The sequence below is a fragment of the Megachile rotundata genome, chromosome 15 (genome assembly GCF_050947335.1).
Source record: "Megachile rotundata isolate GNS110a chromosome 15, iyMegRotu1, whole genome shotgun sequence".
Taxonomy (NCBI): Eukaryota; Metazoa; Arthropoda; class Insecta; order Hymenoptera; family Megachilidae; genus Megachile; species Megachile rotundata.
The window spans coordinates 2,785,863-2,808,090 of record NC_134997.1 but is presented as its reverse complement, the minus strand read 5'-3'; the positions used below and the strand labels follow the sequence as shown (position 1 = coordinate 2,808,090).

General features: G+C 42.0%; 1 protein-coding gene across 1 annotated transcript; it reads right to left on the bottom strand.

Moving 5' to 3' along the window:
- Positions 1-5,594: 5,594 nt before the first annotated feature.
- On the bottom strand, positions 5,595-6,131 carry LOC105663429 (uncharacterized). The gene has a single exon (XM_012292240.2). It carries the CDS (start codon positions 6,129-6,131, stop codon positions 5,595-5,597), a length of 537 nt encoding a protein of 178 aa, XP_012147630.2.
- Between the last annotated feature and the right edge of the window lie 16,097 nt (positions 6,132-22,228).

Sequence of the window (22,228 nt, the reverse complement as noted above, 5' to 3'; positions counted from 1 at the left end):
TTTGACGTGTCTCGCCTTCTTCGGTCGCGGAGATTGAGGGCTTTTCCACTGCGAAGATTGCTGTTTAGCCTCAGGATCGTAATCATAGATCCAACTTTCATCACCGGTAATGATCCTTGATAAGAGTTCCAGGTCATCCAAACACTGCTGCCGCAGATCTTGACAAATTTGTAACCGGTGGTCTTTTTGTTCAAGCGACAGAAATCTGGAAACGAATTTCGCAGCAATGCGGTGCATATTCAAAATTGAGGTCAAGATCATTTGCACCTCCCCAAATGACATCATCATGATATCGGAAATTTGTTTTATGGTGATGCGTCGATCTTCATGCACAATTTCTCGGATTTTTTCCACGTTTTCGGAAGTGTTGTACGTGAGTGGCCGCTCAGATCTCTCGTCGTCTTCCAAAGATGTCCTGCCATTTTTGAATCGCGAATATCACTCAAAACAGCTCATCCGACCCATTGATTCATTCCCGTAAGCCTGTTTTAACATTCCGTGCGTTTCAGTCGCCAATTTCCCGAGTCTCACACAGAATTTAATGTTAGCTCTTTGTTCCAATTTGGAGTTCATCGTAATTTCGCAGCGGAGCGTATGCTACTATAAAATTATATAACACACAATTTAATGAATATATCGCTTCCAAACTTCGTGTCATTTGTCTTGAAGATTGTTATTCATATGTTCTGCGAGCGCATGTCAATTGTGTGAACCGTTTGGTCACAGCAGACACAGTCCAGGTACTTAATGATCGCACCTCGTATATGTATACTTTTCAATATGTGATGTTATTATTATTTGTTAACTTCATTTTTCTTATCGGTTTATTGAATAAACCTTATTGTTGAAAGATATTGACCTGTGGATTTCACTCCTTAACCGCACACCACGCGAATCTCACATTCTTAACATTTAGTTATTTGCGAAAAACGAGTCGTTCAGTAAATAAAAGCAGCTCTTTACCTCACGAGCGCTTGTAACTTCTGAGCTTAGTTCCAGAATCGTTACACAGTGAATGCAAAATAATTAAGCGGGTTTGTACTGCGGAATGGTATGTTATTTACAGAAATTAAGGGTGACGTGAAATTGATAATCCGCGTTCTATGCAATCGCAAATCATTGGACGTGTACACGAGAACGGTAATTTCGGAAGTGCGAAAACGGAGACACTGATTAGGAAAGACTATTGGTTCAAAGACATAAAATCAAAAGTAGAAAACGTGGTGCGCAATTGTGTTCCGTGTATTCTTGCTGAAAGGAAACATGGGAGTGTTACGTGCGCCTATGATTTTTCATTTTTCTTTTGGAGCTGGAGGTTCGAGAATAGTCGGAGATCACCGCAAAGAGGGAATTTAGTCTTGCCTAGCTTTCCCGGCTACCAGGATTTCCTTATTAGGCTTCGCCCGAGAATATCTAACGTCTCCGGACTAACGCGATGAAAATTCATTAGACGAAAACGTCGCGTTGATCCGTTCCCACCGTTTCCAACACTACTCGTTTTTTACCCATTTTTTGGGTATAAAAAGGGTTGAAGAAGACCCAGTTAATTCTCGAACGCCCTCTAACGAGGAACCTTTGTCCGAGTTCAGTTAGAGTCACCGCGTTGAATTGAAAAAGTCATTTCGAGCAAGATCGGATTAGAGTCTCCTTCAAATATTAATAACCATACAGTACGTATAGTTTACTGTTAGGCACTTTTCTAAAGTACTTTTGGGTCCCCGTTTCGCTTGTTTTTCGTTAAAACTAAGCAGGATTAGATTCTCGCTTTGTCGGAGTCGAAACTATTCAAACTCAAGTTAAAAGTCAAATCAAGATCAATTCTTGTAGCATTACTTTTACCGACAAATACACTAGAACATTTGTAATACCGGTTTTGGGGAGAATATATTTTTAATCATTTATTTCAAACGTAATTTTGTCTTTATTAATTATAACCAAAGTCCCAACAATCCATCAGTCGGTATATCTTAGCCGCTCGAGGTATACTGGCATATCTTTGTTACGAGTACAAATACTAACATTTCCTGTGACACCCGGCGTTAGCCATACGTCGGCTAGTTTACATATCATTTCCTGGGGCACCAGGCGTTAGCCATACGTCGGCTCATCCCCACGTCTTGACCTTTCCTGTGACACCCGGCGTTAGCCATACGTCGGCTCATCCCCGCGTCTCCTTTCCTTTGGCGCTCAGGTTAAGTAACAAACCTGAGTTAGCCTAATAACACAATCATAACCAAATACAGCCCCCAGCCACGCGGCTGTGACCTCTCCGGCTCGTAACAGGAGACAGGAAGGATTTTTACATTCCATTGACAAGGGAAACGTTCCATTGGATACATATCATGTTGATCATCTCGGGCCACTTCCATCCACGCGAAAGAATTATAAGCATATGTTTGTAGTGGTAGATGCATTTTCGGAGTTTTTGTGGTTATATGCTACGAAAACTACAGCTACCTCCGAAGTAATAGAACGTCTAAAGAAACAATCAGCAATTTTTGGAAATTCTCACATAATTATTTCTGATCGCGGTACAGCTTGCACTTCTCATGATTTTCGGGAATATTGTGAATCAGAGGCATAGTGACAAAGTTGTCGGCACTCAAACCGGAGGTGTGGTATGTGAAATGTCGTATTTCAGAACGTAAGAAAACTTTATTTTAAATGGCTGTGAGTCTACGTGCTAACGCCGCTATAGTGTAAAAAGTAATGACCGCCCGCCCGCTTTCCTACGGGCCTTCATAGCCCTTTTGCCCAGGCGGCAAGGCTAAGGAAATCCCGCGCAAAAACGGGCGGGAAAGCTAGCGTCGCGTTGCCAAAACTTGGGAAAAACCCCGGCCGCACAAGTGGTCGCCAAATGTGGGCCCGCTTGCACTTTCACTCGGAGGCTTTCTACCAACTCGAATAACAGCGACGAGGCCGCTACAGCACCCCCTCGCTAGAATATTTCTTAAATATTACAACGTGCACAACTAACTTAAGCTATAAAAAAAACCTGCTTGATATCGCTCTGGGAATCTAACTCGCCTCCCAGAACGCGTTACAAAAGATGTCGCGTTCCGAATAGAACTTGATGTTCCTGAACGGATTCTATCATCCGTAGGGGGTAATTCGGTATTCGGTAATGTCTCGGTGTGCGGTAAAAATATAATATCCTCTGATGGCACTGAAATGTCTTCGCTAACTACATACGCCGGTTTGACCCTATCTAACGACACTATACTAATCTTACCATCTAAATTTACCGTAATGGTCTTATCGGATCTACTAATTACTTCATAAGGGCCATCATACGGAGCTTGCAAAATACCCTTAGTTGAATCGCGGCGCAAAAAAACATACTTACAAGTATCTAAATTTTTATAAATAAATATTTTCCTATTGCTATGTCACAACCCGGGCACCGGACTCATATTACGCAAATAAGACCGCAGTTGCTTAACAAAAAACGCCGAATCGGAATTCACCGACGACGGTGATAAAAATTCGCCCGGCAAACGCAACGGCTCACCATATAATAATTCAGCTGATGTAGCCTTCAAGTCCTCTTTCCACGCTGCACGCAAACCTAACAAGACAGTTGGAAGGACCTCAGTCCACTGATCGTTCTGATGGCATCGAATTGCCGCTTTAAATTGATGGTGAAAACGTTCCACCATACTGTTTGCCGCAGGGTGGTAAGCTGTAGTTCGCAAGTGAGTCGTACCTAACAACGAATTGAGCTCCTTGAACAGGTGCGACTCAAACTGCCTACCTTGGTCCGTTGTCACCCGCAACGGTGTTCCAAAACGGCAAATCCAACCCTCGTAAAAAGCTTTCGCGACGGTTGTTGCCTCTTGATCGCGCAAAGGAAATGCCTCTGGCCAACGGGAATATCTATCTACGCACGTTAAACAATAGCGATACCCTTCAGAAACAGGTAACACCACTATGTCAATGTGCACATGCTCAAAACATGATGACGAACGCGGAAAATTGCCGATTGGGGTTGAAACATGTTTATTTATTTTATTGCGCTGACAGGGAATACACGACTGTACCCAAATGCGGCAGTCTGCTTTCACCGACGGCCAAACGTAACGCTGTGTTACGCATTTGACTGTCGCCTTAACTCCCGGATGCGCTAACCCGTGCAGTGCGTCGAAAGCCGCTCGTCTAAAGGGGGCTGTGAGAAATGGACGCACGGAATCGGTAGAAATATCGCAAAAAACTTTCGCGCCAGATCCCGGTAGCGATATTTGTTTAAATTTCAAACCGGAGTCACTCTGCATCAGCGCACGAAGCTCAGCATCTTCTGACTGGGATGCAGCCAGTGCCTCGAAATTTAACTCTCCTTGAACGGCCTCAATCCGCGATAGCGCATCCGCTACCACGTTATCTCGGCCCGCCACGTGTCGAATATCCGTTGAAAACTCACTTAAAAAACTTAAATGCCTTGTTTGTCTAGGTGTATACTTATCGGAATTATGAGAGAAAGCAAATGTCAAAGGCTTGTGGTCTGTAAAAATCATGAAGTCTCTTCCTTCGAGAAGATGGCGAAAATGTTTAATAGATTTATAAATAGCTAACAATTCCCTATCAAAAGCCGAATACTTCTGTTCCGTCGGTGAGGGTTTTGCCGAAAAGAAAGATAGAGGCTCCCAATCATTGCCGATACGCTGATGCAACGCGGCTCCGACCATAACATTCGAAGCGTCACAGGTAAGGGCTACCTGTGCGTTCGGCTCGGGGTGCGCTAACAATGCTGACCGCGACGGGTCTTGCTTACACTCTATAAATGCCTCCCGAGCTTCCGGTGTCCAACAAACAGGTTGACTGCCCTTAATATTATCTGTAAGCAACTCATTTAACGGGGCTTGAGCGTGAGCCGCCCTGGGTATGAAACGTCTATAAAAGTTAAGCATACCCAGGAAACGGCGTACCTGTTTCGCGGTTACAGGCTCCGGAAAATCCGCAATCGCTTTAACTTTATCTAGGCACGGACTTGAACCTTCTTCCGAAACAATATACCCGAGGAACTTAACTTTAGGTTTCCCGAAAACGCATTTAGCTGGATTTATTACCACACCATATTTCTTAAGTTTATTAAACAATATTTCTAAGTGCTGTAAATGTTCCTCTTCCGAATGAGATGCAATCAAAATATCATCTATGTAGGCGTAGCAAAAATCCAGTCCTCGCAAAACCTCGTCAATAAACCGTGGAAACGTTTGCGCGGCATTACGCAGACCAAAGGACATGAAAGGAAATTCAAATAATCCAAATGGTGTGGTAATCGCTGTTTTCGGAATATCGCTATTTGCCATCGGGATCTGATTATAAGCCCTAACTAAATCTATAGTAGAAAATAACCGCTTACCGCGTAAAGACTGCGCGAAGTCTTCAATATGCCTTATAGGATAACGGTCCGGAATCGTACGCGCATTAAGGGCCCTATAATCGCCGCACGGACGCCAATCGTCACTCCCTTTTTTCGGAACTAAGTGTAAGGGAGAAGCCCAACTACTATTAGAGGGACGCGCAACACCGAGACATACCATTGTTTCAAACTCCTTCTTCGCTACCAGTAGCCGGTCCGGGGCAAGACGTCGAGGCTAGCAGACTAGGGGCGGCCCTGGAGAAGTTGTTATGAAGTGCCGTGTGTCGTGATGCACCTTGGTGGGAACTCCGTTGGGTCTTGATATCTCCGGGAAACGTCGCAGGAGCTCGTGAAACGCCGACTCGCCTTGCACCACCTTAATACACAAAACCTCTTCCTGCACCGGTGCTCCTCGCGAAGTCAGCGTCGTCCCCTGGTCGATCAGTCGCTGGTTCTTCACGTTCACCAGCAATCCGAAGTGAGCCAAAAAATCAGCCCCGATGATCGGTCTGGAAACCTCGGCGATGACGAAACTCCACGTAAAATCCCGTAGAAGACCCAGATTCAGCGTAATCGTCCTTGTGCCGTATGTTGCGATCGATGTGCCGTTTGCCGCAGAGAGGTCGTAGCCAACGGGTGAGCATGGTCCGTGCATTATCTTCCTGGGGAAGACACAAAGGTCGGCTCCAGTGTCGACCAAGAATTGCGTCTTCGAATTACGGTCGCAAACAAAAAGACGGCGAAACATCGGGCTGAAGTCGCTAGCCGCCATCAGCGACTGCCCTAACGGTTTTCCGCCGATGGGGAAAACGTGCACGGAGGTATACAGCGATGCGCCCTGGTACCGCAGTTTTCGTGGTACCAACACTTCCCATTTGGAGCGTGCGGACGCTGACGAAAGTTGGACCGCTGTCGAGGAGCACTCCGTCTTCTCTCAAATCGCCTAAACGGCGAATGATCCCTGCGAGAGGCACGGAGCTCATTGATTTGCCCCTGCATCATCTCCGTCTGGTTTTGCAATGTTATAAGTAATTGCATCATCCGGTCTGCAAGAGGATCCACGGGATTTGGTGGCCCCGCAGGAACTACCCGCGACGTCTCAGCCACCAACGGCCGACCGGGAATGGTATCTACTATGACGTCCGCGAGCTCGGCCACCTTCTGCGTAGCCAGAATCGCCTGCACGTTTTGCGGAAGGCGTCTTAACCACAGCGTGCGCAACAAAGACTCCGAAACTCACGTTCCCGCTAAACCGCGTAAGTGCCGCAGAAATTGCGACGGCTTACGGTCGCCGATCTCCTCGTGCTCCAGTAGCCGCCTAGCCTTCTGCTCCTGGGAAACACTCAATCTCCGCACCAACTCTCTTTTAAGGGTTTCGTGCAACCCGGACGCCGGAGGATTTAGCAAAACGTCCCGCACTTCGGCGATGTAACGCAGTCCGAGAGCACCAGTAACGTAGCTGGCCTTCACTCCATCGGACGAAATCCCGGCAGCGGCAAGGTTCCTCTCCAAAACGCAAAACCATAATTCTGGATCGTCCGGAGTAAAATCCGGAATCCTAACACCAACGCGTTCAAAACCGGATGAGGAGACACCACCCACGGAGGCACCACCCGCGGCGTTATCCATCGACATTTTTTTTTTTGACTAACGGCTACACTAAACTATATTTATCACTAAAAATTGTCTATTAATGTTCTCTCAATACCCGCACAATTCACTTTTAATTCCGATCACGTCGGGGTCACCAACTTGTGGGATAGAGGTTAATTCAAATGTCGTATTTCAAAACGTAAGAAAACTTTATTTTAAAAGGCTGTGAGTCTACGTGTTAACGCCGCTGTAGTGTAAAAAGTAATGACCGCCCACCCGCTTTCCTACGGGCCTTTATAGCCCTTTTGCCCAGGCGGCAAGGCTAAAGAAAGCCCCCGCAAAAACGAGCGGGAAAGCTAGCGTCGCGTCACCAAAACTTGGGAAAAACCCCGGCCGCACAAGTGGTCGCCAAATGTGGGCCCGCTTGCACTTTCACTCGGAGGCTTTCTACCAACTTGAATAACAGCGACGAGGCCGCTACAGATATTACACAAAAATTTTTAAATGCAACACCCCGTAGGAGCATCGGTACAACGCCGTTTAGACTATTGATTGGGATGTATCCAAGAATGAAAGATAATCCAGATATTTGTAAGTTAATAGAAAAGAAATGGATCGATATGTTCCAGAACAATAGCGAGAAGCTGCAGAATCAGACTAAGGAAAGTATTTTAAAATTTCAGCGTGAGAATCGACACGGATATGATAGAAAGAAAGCACGGCAATACATAGAAGGAGAATTGGTTACTATAAAAAGAACCTAATACGGGCCGGGTTTGAAGTTTGCATCAAAATATTTAGGTCCGTATCGAATTGAGAAAGTCTTGAGGAACGATCGTTTCATTCTGTATAAGGTAGGCGAGCATGAGGGTCCGCAGCAGACATCGACTTTGGCGGAGCATATAAAACCGTAGGTTAATGAAGCTAGTGATGTCTCTTCAGGTGAAGAATAAAAAAAGATATCTAAGGACAGATATCATACCTGATGGCCGAGTGTGGGAGACGAGATAGGACTGGATGTGCGGTATGGCAATCGGATCGGGCGAGGTGCGAATGAAGAGTGTTTGGATCGGGAGACAATTCTTTGTAATAGGAATGCGTGTATTAATGGATTTGGGAGAGGAAAACTGTTGTCAGATTAAAAGGAACAGGGCAGTTAAATAAGAGAGTCTAAAGAGAGAAGTCGTGCGAGCGTGAATTGTATTTTGTTTTTTTTTTATATTAAATATTTTTTGTTTTTTAAAACGAGTCATTGAGTTATTAAACCAGTCACTAAGATCCTTACACAATTTTGTCCTTATTCGTTTCAAATTTGGTGGTATCCACATTAATATTTGGTGGATATCATCCTCCCTATCTTCTGCAAAGGACAAAAATCACATTAACAGTCACACCATTTGCTCTCTATCTTCTATATCTCCCGTAAACAGTCCGTCATCCTCATATTCATCCTGCCTCGCTTTCGACAGTTAGTCACCTACAATCTTTGTCCTTTCCTTTCTTTGACCCTTCACACTGCCATTCCCGTAAAGTATGAATACATGCAGAATTTGGTAAAGGAGTGTATTTTGTCAGTATTTTCTGCAAAGTTACTACGTCCGACGCAATACAGTGGACATTCTATATAAGCAAATCTTTCGGGTCTGAGGTTTTGCGTATATCGTACAGGTCCTACATTGATTGATGTCTTGCCGAACGTAGAAAAGGACAGAAGGGAAAAATAACACGGTCGCCGTTTGCGTATATCGTAAAGGTACTACATTTCGAGCGAAGAAGGCTGAACGTAAATAAACAGTGACCTACTAGAAGGACACTTCTAATGCAAGAATAAAACTTTTTTATTTTCGATTTTTTTTTTTTTTTTAATTTTTTCCATCATATAACATATGATGGAACATATTTGTAACATTTTTCTCATTAAAATGAGACCAAACACGATATAATTTGGACTATATTTACTGGTTTAATTGACGATAGAAGTTTCTAACGCAGAAGAGGATAGCGAGTGAAAAAGAAAGAGACACTGATATCAATATGAAGGTCCGGAATCGCTCTTGAATTGACAATCTTTTAGACCACGCGGTACGTGCGCCCGTCGTATGTCAGGGATCCCAGGGTGTACAAGTATGACACAGTACTTACTCGAAGCTTCCTCCTTAACTTTTACAATAGATTTCTCGTCTCGGATCCTTAGGTAGTAGATCCTTCGCTGTGATCTTCTTCACAGGTATATCAATACGTAATAACTGATACTTAACTTCACAGATAACTGGTCGCGGAGTAGGAGCTAGACAGGGTAGATATAGGGTGCGTAGGATCTTACGTAATTGATATCTACGACCTCCTCATCGTCGTCTCCCCATGAACCGACATATGCGCACCGTGCGGTTATGTGTCGCACCAGCGAACAGTGGGCCAGAGCAACGAATTAGCTGTTCATTTGTCAAAAATTCGATTTTCCTAGATCGATATGAAACGAACACATATTGCTTACTAAGTACCTGTCGAATTCAAAACCGATGAAATTAATGAAATTCATTAAAAATTGTAGTCATAACAAGCATTCAAAGATCAGACTTTTATGAATGCTATTTTTTACCGAAAAATTTACTCTTTTTCATATTGATGCCCTGACAAAAGTATTAAACATTTTTGCAAAATTTTTTTTTCTTTAATATACAGCATATGTTCATATTGAGAATACACATGCCATGACAAATTATTATTTGCAGTTTATTTACAAAATAATTCTTAATGAACTAAAGATAATTTTCATAGTTGTTCATCTTTAGCAAGGGATATCTTTAAAAGTTCAAAGAGTTGCGTGCTCTATCATAGTGCAAAATTTTCAGCAGTATTTCCTTATTTTAATCCGAAAGGAATCATGTCCCCCTTCGTCCCACCGCAAAAGTTATTATTGTTTGAAGCGTCGCGTGACACGCTTCAGCAACACGTAGGTATATATTGTGTATTTAGTCGAATAGACATTAGTATATTTTATTATATATTCTGTAAGTATATTAATTAATTAATTCGATTTTATTTCAAGAATATGCAATGGCATCGTTTAACTTATATGTAGCAGAGTACGACTGGTTTTATATGCCATTAAATTTGCACAAAATATTATTACATGGTGCAGATATAATACAAAGTGCTGGTTTGCCCATTGGAATGTTTTCTGAAGAAGCAATGGAGGCACGAAACAAAGATTTCTGAAATATTAGAAGAGACCAGAAAAATTTATAAAACGCGTTCCCGTTTTAATATTTTCAAAGATGAAATACAAAAACGAATGTTACAAGAAGACATGCAAGGCGATGACGATGATGATACGTAAATAATAATAAATAAATTTTAGATTAACAAATTAATATATTGTACAAACTTAGTAAAAAATGTATTTATTCCTATTAATAAAAATTGTTTCCATGTTAAAATGATGTTTACGTTAATAAAAATTATGCTTATAAACCAAACGTCCACATTGAGGGTATAGTATATTCACTAACTTTTTGAAATATAACACTTATTTTTGTTTTATTTTTAATTTTTTCGGTAAGAAAATAATCCGGTGTGATTAAATGTAATAATAATACTTGTTTTAAATGCTGGAACGACGCAGCGGCCGCTATACTTTCGTTTCAAGTCTTGGAATAACGCTACAATTGGCCGTGAACAGCTAATTCGTCGCTCTGGCCCACTGTGCAGCGTGACGATGTGGATTAACTATCTCGACTTCGCAATATAATGGATCTCGTGTGGCTATGCCTCGCACCACTAAATCCAGCGTAATCGAGTATACGTATTTTAAATAATCAAAAGCTCTTAGAAATCTCGGGTTCATGAGAAATGATTAAAGGCGAATATAACTATATATAAAATATATTCAATACTAGGAACAATGTCGGAATATAAGCTGATACAAATTGCAGTTGGTAGGAAATGGGTAGAATTGGGATGGGAACTAGCAGAGACCAGCACAAGGGGATCGAACCCTGTAACTAGTCGGACTGCTACTGCTCGCGAGACTACTCGAATTGGGCTTTTTATATTGCCCGGTGGTGTCAAAAGGGAAGATAAAGAGAGATTAGTTATAATCTGTTATTGTCTGGAGATTGCGTGATGTAAATAAAGGTTCGCGGAATTAGATAGGAATGTACATAGCAGGATGTTTAGGTTAAGATAAAGGGTGAACTTGAGGACCTAGAAGTAAAAGAATGTGAAACTTATGCTATCTTATTTATAACGCACGCGGGACTGTGTCTTATAACTAATTATGTCAGAAACGCAATATATTGTATATGCGCTTAATAATAATAATAATCCTTAGACAAATAGTCCTTAAGCACCTAGATCAAATGTCGTCGCACGACGTCACACACGCTAACTCGCGCAACGGAAAGACAAACGAAGGGGACCAACGTGGTGGTCCGTTGTGCGGAGCATTTGAAACTATCTATAACAGCTATTTTATAGTACATGATAACAAAGTGTATAAAAAGGACATAATGTCAACATGTTCGAATTGTACCTGAGAGAGCAGGCAGCATTCAACGCGAAGGGAACGGGCTAAAAAGGAAGGATTGGGAGATAGGAGAAAAAGGAAAGAAGAAGGAGAGAAAGAAAATAAAACTAAATTATACTCATTTTTGAGTAACAATGAAAATAATAAGGAAAAAAACTAAAAAATTTTTATTTCTCTATGCAAGATATAGAGTGAAAAAAAAAGAGGCTGACATCCGTAGTGCATCCAGCTAATCAATAGCACGACGTATGGCGTACATGTGGTTCATGTTCGTCGTCGATGTGGATCGGTTAAACGCTCTAAACGCTGTTAATGAACCTATAATTACCCTCATTGACAGGACAGGGAGGTCGCATTTTCTGATAATTCCCAGTTCTAATAGCCTACTCGCCGATTCTGGACACCAGACACCGCGCTAAGATAATGTGACAGCTAACACATGAATCGTAGGTGATCGAGTAACAGCTCGGATCTGGGATAACAAATTGTTACTATTCTTATAATAGTTGACTTTGTTGTTGTGTGCCGTAGATAAAGATGGAGTTTTGCTGGTTACCTGTGCGTCTAATACAAGCATTGTTGCTCCGAGGGAAGCAACGATGTCCGGTTTTTCCACAGAGATATTGTAAGGCTATTATAAGGTTACGCGATATATGACGCAATCGCATCATGTCTCCGGATTCTGTCAGAGTGCGTTCTATGACATGCTTGTAGTATGTGGTTGGTTGTCTCCACTCTAACGCAACCAGCATGACAACTGCGGTCGTATCTTCGACCTCTCGATATTCTAGATTTCAATGGTAACCTATCTACAGTATTCTCTCCGTAAATGTTACTTTTGCCGGTCTCGATTGTAACATTTACGGTAGAGGTCCTACATTTTTTGTAGTGTGCCGAACGTAGAAAGAGACAGCGATACAAAAGATAAGGAGGGATAGAATTTCGAGCGTTCGGCAAACATGAAAGACTCGTGCGTGTTCTGTCTTTTAAATTTAAAAATTAAAATTCTTTATTTATGGTTTTTCGTAAATGGAACTTTTACCATCGTATTTGTCTCGTTTTTCTGATTAAAATGACACCAAACACGATATGATTACGATCGTAATTACTTATGTAACAAGTCATAAAAGTTTAGGATGTAACATTTACGGTAGAGGTGCGAATTCCTCCTAAAGGCTTGCTGTACAAGTAATTATGATTTTAATTATACCGTGTTTGGTACCATTTTAATCAGAAAAACGAGACGAATACGATAATCAAAGCTTCATTGATGAAACCCCAAAAATAAAGAATTTTGATTTTTGAATTTAAAAGACAGAAGACGCACAAATCTTTCATGTTTGCCGAACGCGTCAACCTTCTGCTTCTCTTTCTTTTCCATTCGCCGTCCTCTTTTATGTTAAAAACTTTAATCACTCGTTACACACGCAATTGTTAACGTAATTATATCATGTTTGGTGTCATTTTAATCAGGAAACCTAGACAAATACAACAGTAAAAGTTTCATGAAAAAATAATAAGAAATAAAAAAATTATAATCTTTTGCTTTGCTTGCATTAGTTGTGTCTCACCGATATTCGATCCTCGTCGTTTCGGCGACTGATCGTGTTTCATTCTTGACTGATTTCGAGGGGGATCCCCCCAGTAGTAGGGATACAATTTTAACATTTACGGTAGAGATCTTTTTAACATTTACGGAGAGAATACTGTATGCTGCGAAGGGGTGGATGACGAAGAAGCGAGCGCCGCTCCATCTACCGAGCTATGTAGCCTCGCCGCCCAGAATTTCTTGATATCTTGTGTTGTTTCCAGTGGTGTATAATTTGTGGGTTTTAGTCTTCGATGACAGTGGAGAATTTCATAATGCCAATAAGAGCCAGGTGTTAAGTCGGGCCCTCAGTTACCACAAACTAGGGACTGAAGCCGTTTAAGTCTTAAGCAAGATACAGTCCAACGCAAAGAAACAACACCAAGACCTCCATTAAAGATAAAAGCATGCACTTACGCGTTGGACACGTCGTGATGCAGATGGAGCCAAGACCTCACATACGATCTTACAATACGATCCATTTTATTAACCCTTTGCGGTCGGTGCCGCCACTGTGGCGGCATTTTGAAATCGTCGTAGAAGTCGGTGTCGCCGCTGTGGCGGCATGTCAAAAATGTTTTAGAAGTCGGTAACGCTGCTGTGGCGGCATGATCACACCTCCCAGAAAACAGAAAGCTAGCCATTTTCAGCCTCATGCGTTATTTTACCATCGAGAAATATATGATAAGTAAATACGAATAAATTTATAACAATGACTCCGAAAAGCTAAATTTGCGCTAACTTGCTGGTACTCCCAGCCGAAAAATCTGCCGACCGCAAAGGGTTAAGACAACCATCATGGCGTTGCTCAGGATTAGCTGATGATAGAGCTTAGGTAAGATAACGCACCGTAGCGTCCATAGCCTCTGTTGTGGTTTTAATGGGGCCGCAGTTAATTTATCCAGCATATTCTGAAGAAGCTCATACGGTTTTAAAAATAAGCCACCCTCGGACGAAAAGGACACTCCTAGGTATGAAAAGGTGTCGGTGCGACAAAGAGCACCTAGTTTGGAGCTCTTGCAAAATATCTTAACTCTACCATCAACTGCGACCTTCTTGGTCTTGCTATCCACACGAAGGGCTATAACAAAACTTTTTTCTGTGTTGATGTCCATTCCACAGTTCGAAAAGAAAGCCGTCGCCATGTTAAGGAGGTCTTGAAGACCTTCGGCAGTAAAGGCCATCAACCAGAGGTCATCTGCGTATGCTAACGCATTGATACAAAGTCCATCCGCACGGATCCCGTAGTGATCTGTAAGGGATCTTAGGAACTTATCCAACACTAAATCAAATAGGAAGGGCGACAGAGGGTCGCCCTGCCTCACACCGCGCGTGGGATGGATCGGACGTGATGTTCAGTCTAGCGTTTTGATGACCATACTACTTTTCGCGTAGAAGTTCCTTATATAATTTACGAGGATGGACGAAGCACCTCTTGACCGTAAAATTGAGAAGATTGCTTCGCGTGAGATACAATTGAAGGCCTTGCTAATATCAATGGACGCGAGGAATACGGACTTATGATTTCTATGATGAAAGCGGAGTACCATATCCAAAAGGAAGGTGGCTTCAGCACAACCATCCGCCTTAATAAAGCCACGTTGTCTAATGTCGAGCGGAAACAGATGCAGCAATCTATTCACCAATATTTTGTGGAAAGTCGAGGCGATAACGGACGATATTGCAATTGGGCGAAAATGTGAAGGTGACGTCGGCTGTGACATTTTAGGTATTAAGATCACATCTGATTTACATAAAATTTCAGGGAGGTCTCCACACAGCATAAAGAAGTTAAAAATCCTACACAGGACCTCCACATGGTATCGCCCTCAAATCCCGACCGGAGACATCATCCGGCCCAGGAGACGTACCTCTCCTTAGAAAGCAAGGAGTTATCTCATTGTGCGAGATAGGAGCCCATGCCTCGCGAACTTCGGGGTCAATATCTCGATGAGCCGAATATGCTACGGGCGCGGATTCAAAAACTGCAGTCTAACAAATGGCTTCAGAGTCTCCCGGTCTATCAAATCTGTGTTGGGCGTACCATCTAAAATAAAACCGACGCACCTCCCAGGGTCCTTTTTAAAAAGCCGCTGGGTACGAGCATAATCAGCTCGACGTTGCTTGCACCTTGACATTATAACGGGCTGAGACGGGCGATTATGTGAAAGAGTGTTGGTGGGCGAACAGGGGAATATTTCCCCGGTGTAGAATGTGATTCCCCTTACAAGATCCGATGGGGAGATATCATTAATTCGGATTATTAACCGGTTAAGTATCTTCGCGCAATAATCTCGTCCTTGTAAAGGAGGTAGGTTCCTTAAGGAGGAACGTACAGGAGACGACAGGTGGTCTTCGCCAATAGGAAAGTCTGCAGGTGGAGATACAGGACCAGTAGCAACGTCCTCCTTCAGTTTTTCTAGGAACCTTTGCACCGCATCCTTGTAATCGGTTCGCCGCCGTTGATCCTTAATGCTTTCTAGGGTCCTATTTGGAAACGCGGCTTCTAAAAGCTGGTTCACATATTGGTGTCCCCCAATAATCAAGGATGCCTCTTTCCGGGCCATGTGCGTACGTTCTTCATCTGACCATCGGACCTTACTTGTCGTCAGTACCACCAATTCGTCACGCTCAATTGGATGTGCTTGCCGGAAGTGAACACCAAGCCCAATTTTGGTCGAGAATGAGCTTTCACACTCTGAAACCGAACAGACGAAACAGTTGTCAGATGTGTTTTCAGATGCCGCACAGGAAGTTGATGCACTACCGGATGACCGAAGGGAAGGAGTAGAGGAGGAGTTAGAAGAAGAGGAAGTAAGGAAAGGGGTAAAATCGCTGGGGCAGCAGAGCCAGAGGACCCGCCACCTGAAGTACGAGTGTCATCCGACACCGTCTTCTTCCTTTTTGCGCCAGCGTGAGAAAGCACCGAGGGGGGAGGCAGCCCCCAGGGCCCTGTGTCGTCATACTCAGTTTAGACGTGTCTGTTCTACAAGAACAGAACGAACATGTTAACCGGCGGGCACCACGAGGAGGTATGAGCACGACTAGGTCGGGAGAGGCTGAGGGACCCAACAAGGGGTCTGTATTGCGCATCACCGTCCATGTAACTATAAGAGAGTCATCTTCACGTTAACATTCAGAGCACTGGGCAGAATTTATAATGCGTCATCGCTCTTGAGGGTCATCGCAACCACTTTTTAACCGACTTCGAAAAAGGAGGAGGTTACTCAATTCGATCAGTATATACTTTTTTTTTTTCTATGTATGTTCACCGATTACGCCTAGCTGGGTGGACCGATCGGAACGAAACCTTTTGCTTCTGGTAGGTTCTGACTCCCCATTGATACCATTATCAAAATATTTTTCATTTTTTGATTGCAAAGTATTGTTATTGCAAAAAATCCGGCAACTTTTGAAATAAACTTTTCTCGATTTTAGTGCGCTTTTAATATCTTATCACGGACATGATTCTGAACAATTTTGTTCATATAAAAATTTCGCGGAAAGCTTTAGTTTTCGAGATATTAGCGAAAAATTGTTGAAAAGTTTTGAAATCAACTTTGGACGATTTTAATGTCCTTTTAATATGTTATCAGGGGCACGATTCTGAACAACTTTTTCCTTATCCGCAATTAAGGGGAAGCTTTAGTTTTCGAGTTATTAGCGAAAAGCTATTGTTACTAAATATTGAATTCTACGTATGTCTCCGTGTCTCTGGTGATGTATGAGTCAACATGCAGTCGCCGATTTTCTACTGTTTCTACAAACACGTCTTGTCGGCCGATAAAAAGCGTGAAATAAAATAATTTTAAGAAAAAAAATACGCCGACTTCGAAATGCACTAAAAAGTATAAAATAATTTCTATTTCATTCAATCATACAATTACGTCACAGATATGAATGAAACCTATTTACTCGTTAGGTAGTATATTAAATACATTTCAACCTTTTCGGAGGCGGCGCAAAATTAAACGTTTACTGAAGTATTTTTAATTATGCGCCACCTCCGAAAAGGTTGAAATGTATTTAATATACTACCTAACGAGTAAATAGGTTTCATTCATATCTGTGACGTAATTGTATGATTGAATGAAAGAGTGTTGGGTTTTTTAATTAATATATATTTAACTTGTAATATAATTTCAATCTTTACGGATTACAAAATGCACGTGTGCATCGCACCACGCGCCACGCCACGATCAAGACTCCACTTTTATTCTTTTGTCTCCCACTGCTGCCAACTCGAATATTATATCTATTTCATACAAAACAATAGAACATGAATGGCGCGAATAATACAAAGCGCGACGCAAGTCTCCACAAAGAGAAATTATTTTATACATTTTAGTGTACTTCGAAGTCGGTGTATTTTTTTTCTTAAAATTATTTTATCTTATACAGAGTTATACTGTACCCAGCCCAGCGTGGACACGGTGGGCACCGATGTGCTACCTCATCCGGTCGGGTATAAGCGACAAACACCCCATTTCTAGACCCCTAGTTCACTACTCCTAAGAGTCCATCTCCAAATAGACATATCACTGGTCCACATCCCGGTGGGGCTTTTCATGCCACCCTTAGTGTCTGTGATAGCGAGAATGAACCTCAAGCAACGCTGGACAGGTCACCGCGGGTTTCCTCTACAGCACATCAATTTCTACTGGTGGCATCCGTTGCTCAGAAACCTGAGATTGGGTAGCTCCGTAACGACAGTTTTATGGGTGAAAGTCGTGCTATCTGCATCACGGACTCGTCTCGGATAGTAGAGTGACTGGGTCCATCATTCCGACATCTCAGCGACGGCCGTGCATTCACCCAACGCACAATCCCATGTAAGTAGGACTCCTCCTACGACGTTTGATGAGGAACCACCAAGGGCACTCATCGCGACACCTCTTCCACGCAAGTCTGCATACCGAGGGCATCCGTTACCTAGAGTTATGGGATTAGGCAACACCAAGGCGGCCTTTTAGAGTAAGCGGTGCGTGGTCTTCAGGATCTCGTCTCGGATACTAGGTCCAAGCCCCGACACCTCAAACGGCGGCCCCGTCACGCAAACTCTTGGGGTCGAGTCGAGATGGCGCACAATACGCTCCTCTTAACTCTACCACACATACATACAAAAGGCGGTTGCACTTTACCCAGATTCCTGGGATCACGCAACACCATGCGCAATGGTTTTATGGCCCATAGCAGTATAGTCTGGTCATGGGCCCGCACTTTTCTTCTACAGCGTAACATCACTCTTCTTCTACAGCGTAATTAACCCTGTATACAGTGTGTCCCACAATTACTGTAAGAACCGAAAAGGGGTGGTAGGTGGGGTGATTCTGAACAACTTTTTCCTTTGCCAAAATATTGGTTGAAGCTCCATTTTTGAGTTATTAGCAAAAAACACTGACCAATGTGAGCGCACATGGACCGGGTGCGCGACAGCGTGGTGCAAGCTTCGAATATGTCAGCCGATCGTCGTTGTGAACAAACGTAACGATACCATCGGTATAACGTCGGTATATCGTCGGTATAACAGGAAGCTATTATGTGAAAGTTAAATCGAATAATGAATTAAGAAGTTAAGAATAATATTAAGTTTTTTGTAATTCGTGAATGGGAGTTGTTGTTTACTCAGACCAAGTATGTTGTATTTATTTTACGCCTTCAAAAAAGAAAAAGAATAAATTCACGAAAATTAATTTTGTCGACTATTCTAATGAAGCAAACGAATAAATTCACGTTTCAAAACGAATGAGTACCTTGCCTATGAAATGGGATAGAATTGGAATAAAATATCTAATGCAGTACCTTATTGAAGTGAAATAAATCAATTGCTGCGTACGTTTAATTTTAAAAATACAGAAACAACTTAAATAAAACTTACCCATTGATTCATGAAAAAACTAGCTTCCATAAAAAATATTTGTGTCACCAGGTAGATCCACCGATCAGAGCATCAACAGCTGATGTCCTGGCAGGGTTAATGAACTCTCAATTTATTTCACTGTCTCTTTCTAATAATTGCACAACATAAGCACAACCGGTAAACGGACCGAATGAAAACGCGTGAACGATTATTCATATATATGTATGTTTAACGGTACGCTATACTCTCATTATAAGGTATCCGAATTGAGGAATCGAAATTATATTGTATTTTATTAGAAGACATTGTTAGACTGGCCACGGATCGCGGTTTCGTTCTCGATCGCGAGGCATACGTCGCCAACGGTTGCCATGCAACGACGATCTGTTGAACGACTGCGGCGTCGATCGACAGTCATCGTTTACTGAAGAAAGATATATAAGAAAAATCAGGAAAACGATCAGAATAGGTAAAATAATAGATTAAACGCAATTTAACCAATGAATGCCTTGTTTATTCCTGTGACGTGTTGCCACGATCACAGTCTGCACAAGAATTCCTCTTCGGCAAAACCCTGGCCGTGAGGACACCAACGTCACCATGGCCCTTAAAAACTATACATTGTACTCTAGCCTCATAAACTTTCCCTTGCGACCCGGACAGCTCTCTGACGAAGCGCACATGGCCTATTCTCATCCGATGCATCTGTCCAAACTCTAAATTTCTAACATTCGGCCATACTGACATTAGGTCTCTCCTCAGTCCTCACAATCACTTTGTCCTTTCCTTCAACTAAACGCCCGTTACATTCCGTGGAACCATTCCTCGATTAACAACATTATATCCATGTCTTGCTCAACATTCCCAACGACACTAACAAGGGACCATCCCGAAGTGATAATCTCCGATTTTGATGAAACTTGGATATAAAGTAGTTCTCAAAAAAATATTTGACACGTATTTTTTTTTAGCTGCCATCATTCATGTTAAGGGGGTGAAAATAGCCCTCGAAGTTGGGGGTTGAAACCATATTTTTGGGAATATCTCCGGAACTAAAAAAGATAATTGAATTCTTATTTTTGCAAATTGTTCGTCTTTAGATAGGAAATTTTTGTGCGAAAACAAATTTCAAGAAACTTTATTTGTTTAAATAATATTTAAAAAATTTATCATTTTTGTTTAAATTTTTGCACTAAATGTTGATCTATTTTTTTGCAACTTCGTGTACGTAAACTATGGATAAAAATAGAGGATACGTGTTTTTGGAATTTGTTGTTTTTTGCGATGTTTATTAGATATATAATTTAACATCACCTCCTGTGAAGAGGGGCAATCAGCATTTTTATTAAAAATATCATTATTTTTACCATTTTTTACAATATTTTAGACATTTTATACCTTTTCATATGTCGTTAATTGATTTCTGTATAATTATTGTGAGCGTCGCAGGTATAAGCGTGACGCGGTTATGATCAACGCCGCGCCGTAAGGGACATAGGCTCTTATGGCCACTTCTGCTTTTATACCTTTACAGGCGTAAAGTTTTCAATCTAAATAACATATTTAGAACTTTTGAAAACACTGGGATTTTTTAAGAAACTAAGAAAATAGAATTAAATTATTTTTTAACAATATTGGCCATAAAAGCCTGTGTTCCTTACGGCGCGGCGTTGATCATAACCGCGTCACGCTTATACCTGCGACGCTCACAATAATTATTCAGAAATCAATTAACGACATATGAAAAGGTATAAAATGTCTAAAATATTGTAAAAAATGGTAAAAATAATGATATTTTTAATAAAAATGCTGATTGCCCCTCTTCACAGGAGGTGATGTTAAATTATATATCTAATAAACATCGCAAAAAACAACAAATTCCAAAAACACGTATCCTCTATTTTTATCCATAGTTTACGTACACGAAGTTGCAAAAAAATAGATCAACATTTAGTGCAAAAATTTAAACAAAAATGATAAATTTTTTAAATATTATTTCAACAAATAAAGTTTCTTGAAATTTTTTTTCGCACAAAAATTTCCTATCTAAAGACGAACAATTTGCAAAAATAAGAATTCAATTATCTTTTTTAGTTCCGGAGATATTCCCAAAAATATGGTTTCAACCCCCAACTTCGAGGGCTATTTTCACCCCCTTAACATGAATGATGGCAGCTAAAAAAAAATACGTGTCAAATATTTTTTCGAGAACTACTTTATATCCAAGTTTCATCAAAATCGGAGATTATCACTTCGGGATGGTCCCTTGTAAGACATCGTCATGTCCGTTCATCGTTTTTCCCTTTTTTCCTTTTGACTCCTGACGACACTAAGACACCGTCGTGTCCGTTCATCGTCCATAGCCTAAGATACTTTCGTATCCATGCTCAGCCCCTCCGACACCTCTCGTGTCGCAGCGTCCGCAATCCCAACTGTTCTACGCTGCTTCTACCGCAACTCCAAAAACTTGATCGTTTCCGCAATCCTTGCCCGGCAGAGACCATTGCCGCTGCTCGATGGAGTTTGCCTGGTCATCTGGCAAACGTCCACTCTGGTATCTCTACCCTTTTGCATGCCCATATCGCCTCAGTCCTAAGCTTTCGGCGGTTTCTCCTTTGTCGACTGTAAACAAAATCAATCAGAGGTGAGATACCATACCATTACATTACTCGTCAACAATTGTTCAACATCCAAATACAATCCTGAAACGAGCTAAATCAATAACATTAAACGATTTTACTTCACTCATCGCACCCATCCCCTTGGATCGCAATCCAAGGTTTTATCTTATCAGCCGCCACGATTGTTCTCAACCGCTTTGACCCTTCTCTCAAATCTTCAACATCATATCAATCGTTCGGCAACACTACCCGAATTCGAAACGTCCCTTAAACTTCGGTAACAATTTCCGACTTCCTCCTGTCGCAGGCTCAGTATGTAGTTACTTGAACTAGTACCAACTCACCTACCGTATACTTGCGAGAGTCCTTCCGTATACGATCATACCGTTCTTTCTGTGCCTTTTGATCCTCCGAAATGTGTTTGCTAATCTCTCCTCTCAAAGCATGCAAATCCAACCGATCCATTTCCTCGCGAACAGCACTGAGTACTACACCTTCAGCTACTGTTTTTACATCACAACCAATTAATGCCTTAATCATAGTAGTGCCTATACTTTTGTTGTGCATGGTATTTATTGCTCTTTGCACCTTCTTAGCCTGCACATCCCAGTCCCGTTCGTCTTGACCTGCCACACTTGCCGCCAGCGCATCCAACAATGGTCCTATTATAACGTTCGCA

Bases quoted from the DNA above. Each gene is read 5' to 3' on its own strand.
- LOC105663429 (XM_012292240.2), bottom strand. From the start codon at position 6,131: ATGGCGGCTAGCGACTTCAGCCCGATGTTTCGCCGTCTTTTTGTTTGC.